This window comes from Triturus cristatus, chromosome 8, assembly GCF_964204655.1.
Source record: "Triturus cristatus chromosome 8, aTriCri1.1, whole genome shotgun sequence".
NCBI lineage: Eukaryota > Metazoa > Chordata > Amphibia > Caudata > Salamandridae > Triturus > Triturus cristatus.
Window position 1 is genome coordinate 1,667,010,329 of NC_140591.1, and position 5,670 is coordinate 1,667,015,998.

Genomic DNA, 5,670 nt, shown 5'->3' on the forward strand with positions numbered 1-5,670 from the left:
CACCCCAGGCCTGAGGAGGGATGAGATATTGATGCAGTTTGTGAGATATTGATCCAGTTTGTGAGTTAGCAGCTGTCTTGAGGAAGGGGAAGATGTTATCCATCTTGGCTAAGTTGTCATCCGTAGCTTGAATTAGGTTACCTCCATTATTGTAAAGGTAAATAGTGGCGTTTGCATTATAGAGTGATAAGGGCGAGGCTGTAAGTTTGAGGCCATACTGTGTTTTTCTGGTACCTGTTATACGAAGCATGGAGTAGAAGACATTCCTCCCTTGTGCCTGTTTTCTGGTGTAGAATATCAAATCACAGTTGTCCGGAAACCACAGGGTCCCTTTGTTGATTCCCAGTTGTCATGAAACCACTGGTTCCCTTTGTTGCTTCAAAGTGTGCCAATGATAGCAGATATGTATTCTTGACACCATGAACCAGAAGAGAAAAAGGCAGTGGCATTCCGAAGCCAGGACGGTGGTCTGGTCCAACACTGCAGCAGGAAGGGATTGAGGCCATTATAATAATTGAGATGTGCCCACACCACAGAGGCTGGCGTGTTACAGTGTGTGGGGATAGGAGGCAAAGAAAGGAAAAATAACAACATGAACATCACAACAAGAAAAACACGTAAAAGTTAAGCAAGGTACATACAACACAAACAGGAATCTTTAATAGACAAGAGTATTGGACTGTTGTGTAACAGCAGCTTGATTGAAGACATTATTAATTTCAAGACTTCCTAAGTCACTACCAACCTCACTTAGAGGAAATGTGGTTGTAATTTAATGCAGACTGTAGTCTCAGCTTTTCATTTACTGGGCAGCAGGTGGCACTCTGGGCGCTGCATCTCTGGTTTTAAAATAATCAATATTTCAAAAGAAAGAGAAGCAACAAACCTCATCAGTTATTTTATTTAACATTGTTTAGAAACCTTGACAATTCTTCTACATCTGAAATTACTATGCATGTTGTATTTTTGTAATGTTATCCTGAGATCATTTAATATTCTGATATTCTTTAATATGCTACCAATTTGATCTATTTTGCATTGTTGAGGCTGGACCGTATTTCTGCTGTATTTCTGCAGGTCCTCAGCCTTCAGCATCTCTGGGGTTGGCCTCCTGGGTTCCTTCAGTATCCTTATTGTCTCAAGTTGAGAACCAGATGCAGCTCAGTCTTCTGTGGATCCAGAGTGGTATCAACAGCCTCTAATCTTCACCCATTAAGTGCTCCAGATGTTCATATCCATGAGCCAATGAAAGGTGCTCTGATTGCCACCTGAGGGGGAACAACCATTACAACGCAACTTTTACAACGCACTGCCATTACAACGAAACTGTTACAACGCAAATGCTGTGACAACGCATGCCATTACAACACAAGTCTTTACATCGACTTGCACTAGATGGCGTGCTAACATTAAAAATAGTGTAGTTTACTATCCAAACACCTTCCCTACTGCAACGTGGACTGGAGTTAGAATAGTAAATTACCCTTTTTTAATGTTAGCACGCCATCTACTGCAAGTCGATGTAAAGACTTGCGTTGTAAAGACTTGCGTTGTCACAGCATTTGCGTTGTAAAAAATTCGTTGTAACAGCATGCGTTGTAAAAGCATGCGTTGTAACATCATACATCCCCACCTGAGATTATCCAAGTTTGCATGTGTACCACTAAATGAAATGGGTTATTTAATTTAATTGTATTTGACGAAAATTTACATATCGAGTTTAGATAGTAATGGATTGAAAATTTGTATTCTGTTATTTCTTATAAGACTTAAAACCCAAATACAAACCCAGAAAAACTGTTAGAACTGAGCAGGTCTTGAACAATGAGTCCTGTTGTCTGTTAGTTGCATTAATCTTCTACAGCTCAGTGACACTATCTGCTTATTTGGATAAAGAGTCATGAGGCACAATAGATGCATTTTGTTCACACATCTTCTCAGAAGTGGATTACATTAAAGTTTTCATAAGCCATATTAATGTCGTCATTTAGACCCTGGCAGTGAACGCCCCAGGTCAGCACAGGCCACCACCTCCACTCCCCTGGTGAGACTCTGCTTGCCAAATGAGGATTTCTGTGCCTTCAGCTGCACATCCTGCACCCTGCTCCGCTAAAAACACTGAACTCTACAAAGTGGTGCTTTCTTCATTCCTTCTGTTCAGCAACATTTTGTTCTGTTTTCAAGAAACAAACTCCCAGATCATAAGGTTTTTTTTTTCTTTTTTCCTTTTTTTTTATAACAAAAATGTTTTTATGCACAAATACATTTTCCCGTTTGCATGGTGACCATAAGGTGTTTTTCTGTGTGATATGTACACAAACATACTTTTTGAATCCTCGCCCTTTTCCCAAGTGTACAATAATACAGATGATTGCCATAACCAAAGATTGTAACTTTCATTTTCCTTACACTCATCCCATGGTCTTCTGGCTGGCTCAGACTCCACATGACATTACCCATGTTGTATACATAGAGCCCCTCCATGCTGGTTGCTTGACACAGCATCACAATTATACGTACTAAGCTGCAAGCATTGCAGGACCCCTTACCCACCATTTCCCAGAAGGTCTCTGTATCAGCTCTTATTGATGACCAGATGAAGCTTTCAACAACAATCCTTTCTGCTTCCTTGTGACTTGGCCATGATCCTGCTCCTATTGGATTTACCCATGGCATCATTAGACATTCTTCTCTTTCCTTGGTGTCTTTTGTACGGGTTGCATTCCTTTGCCTCATGCTGCTGGTATCCGTGCATGTACAGTGCTCTGTATTTACCAGCAGTAAAAAACTGTCTGGACACTCAAATGTGTGCTTCGCTCCCATGAAGAAAGTAATGAGTTAATATGAAAACTGACTTCATGCTTTGTATGGATGATTTTCACTGATCATTGTTTGTTTCCTCTACATGAATGAATCCAGGGGGATTTAGGATCATTGGAACTGCTGAATGAACATGTTCACCCTAATAGGATCTTCTCTTCTGTGGCTAGGTCCATGTGGACTAGCATACTTCAAGTGTTTCTTTGTTTAAATTGCATTCGGTATCACTAAATTAGGGCACTATTGCACTGCCACCTATGCTAAATTAAACAAGTTAAACTAGAACATCAATATTAGTCCAACATCAATTTTTTGCCCAGTGTTATTGTTTCTTTTCAAGGAACATGTTCCTCACAAGCTTTGAAATCACACAGATAGGCAGCAAAGATTGTGTTATCACTAATTTATTCCTCACTGCTTTCCCTGGGCTCTCAGATGACAAATCTTTTGATTGTGGATGACAGTCAACAGATAGCTGTCCTCGGACCTGTAGACCATTGACGCATTCTAGGAGCTCACAGAAAGCATGTTGGGAGTCATGAGCAGCGAGGCTGGCCAAACTTTGGTTCCACTGTCATACAGTCCCAATAAGGCAACTGTGAAGAAAGTGTTTGGTGTAAGAAAAGAAAGGTTCAACTTGAATTTGAACAGGGCTAAATAATCTATCATTCTTCCAGATTAGATATGTAAGAAACTCTAAAAGGTAAACAGGTCTATAAAAGATCTGTCATATGAACTGAGGACAACATTTCTTTAAAAAAACTGGGTATCAGCAGCCCCTGCAATACAGAAAGATACCCCAGGAATAGCTGTTGGCTTGCTACTCTATAGTTTACCAGAGGTGCAGGAAGATATATTGAAGGTGTATGAACAATACATCAATGCAGTTTACAATGAAACTCTTCTCTCTGGGAATGTATGACAGATATGTTCTTATTAAATGGTGCTACATTATGAGAATGTTGGATTCTTTGCATGTCAATCCCATGGACATCTACCGCTTGCTAGCTGTTGCATGAGACATTGGTGAACGAAGAATAAAGTCCTGGCGCTACACTCTCTTTCAGGAGTTTATACCATATTGTGACCACACCACATCCCAGAGAGAAGCTTCCATTTTGCTTTTAAGGTATTCCTAAATTCTGAATAGACTTCCATTCTCAATCCCATTTCAAATACAATGCTATGTCATTTAATTGCACAGCTGACTAGCAACAGATAATGAATATAAAGCGTTATAATGCATTTGATTTTATGCACGTATTACAATAGGCATAATGACTTATGCACCACTTTCTGAGCTGCAGGAACAAGATTTTGCAAGCCAATAATAATTGTCAATGTACAATGAAGCTAAAGCAATCTAAGGCCATCACACTTCATTGTCTTTGTTATTCAAATGTGTTTTTCTTCCTACATATCCCCTAGTGTTCCACTCTGGCTTTACAAGAATGACATAACACTTTGGAAAGAATATACACCCCAGCAGTCCAGCACTGGAGCTCAGGATGGCAAACACCTCCACAGCCACCATGTACTTCCCCCGTGTGCTGAGGTAAGCCGGGATGAAGGAGATCCACACACTGACAAACACCAGCATACTGAAGGTGATCAGCTTGGCCTCGTTGAAGCTTCCAGGCAGATTCCTTGAGACAAAGGCAACTACAAAGCTGACTGTGGCCAGGAGGCCCAGGTATCCCAGCATGCAGTAGAAGAAGATAGTGTTTCCTTCATTACACTCAATAATTATTTTGTCATTTTGAATTGTTGTAATTAGCTCTGGAAATGGAGGAGAAAGGACTAACCACTGAATACAAATGACAAGCTGAAGTGATGAGCAGACACACACTATACAACAGGGGGTCTTCTGTCCCAGCCATTTCCTTGCAGAGCTGCCTGGACGTGTTGCCGCAAATGCAAGACAAACAATAATAGTTTTAGCGAGAACAGAGGAGACACTTATAGAAAAAATTATACCAAATGCAGTTTGACGAAGCATGCAAGTGAGCGCCATGGGGCGGCCAATGAATACGAAAGAGCAGAGGAAGCAGAACATGAGGGCGATGAGGAGCAGGTAACTGAGGCCACGATTGTTGGCTTTTATGACAGGAGTGTCTTTGAACTTGACAAAGAGAATCAAAACGAAAACAGTCATTGACACCATGGCAGTAGAAGAGATGGCAAGTGTTAGACCAAGGGGTTCTTCAAACCTTAAAAACACCATGACTTTTGTGAGGCATGTATCACGTCTCTCATTGGACCATTGGTCTTCAAGACATTTCATGCAGTTTGTCTTGTCTGAAAAGGAAATGGGAGTATTGAGTAGAACTGTACTTGATGGATAACTATGGAGAGTCTATAGCTCATGCCAAGGAACACCTTCATTGTAAAACCTACTATAGGAAAACAACTAAGCCTACACAGCACAGATTCTGAGCATGAGAGAAGAGATTACACTTCTTAAGGAATCTGAATGCTGAGTGGCTGCATCTTCATGGAATGAAGCTCTCAGAAAATGCTATAAATCAGGGCTAATATTTGACAATTCTTCATCTCCAAACGCCTCAAATTTATTGAATTTTACATCATAACTGTGTTTATAAAGTACATACTTTATAAAGTCAAATCACAGACAGTAATTAGTGTTTAGAGAAGGCATATTGCTGGAAGGACATTTACAATCACATACAGTGGGATTGTGTATCAGAGGTACTCAGGCGATATATGAGGTAGAGTTCTTAGATATTATATTTAGTTGACCGTGGGACTGTCTAACTAATACTCACATATATGGGGGAAGAACAATGAGTTCTCACTTCCTTTTTGTAGGAGTTTTATGCTACTCCTGTT

General features: G+C 40.4%; 1 protein-coding gene across 1 annotated transcript; it reads right to left on the reverse strand.

The window, feature by feature from the left end:
* Positions 1–4,192: 4,192 nt before the first annotated feature.
* Positions 4,193–5,104, reverse strand: LOC146808530 (vomeronasal type-2 receptor 26-like). Its single transcript, XM_085623981.1, has one exon. It carries the CDS (start codon positions 5,102–5,104, stop codon positions 4,193–4,195), a length of 912 nt encoding a protein of 303 aa, XP_085480107.1.
* Between the last annotated feature and the right edge of the window lie 566 nt (positions 5,105–5,670).

What these genes read in the sequence shown, in the direction of transcription:
- LOC146808530 (XM_085623981.1), bottom strand. Translation starts at nt 5,104, where the DNA reads ATGAAATGTCTTGAAGACCAATGGTCCAATGAGAGACGTGATACATGC.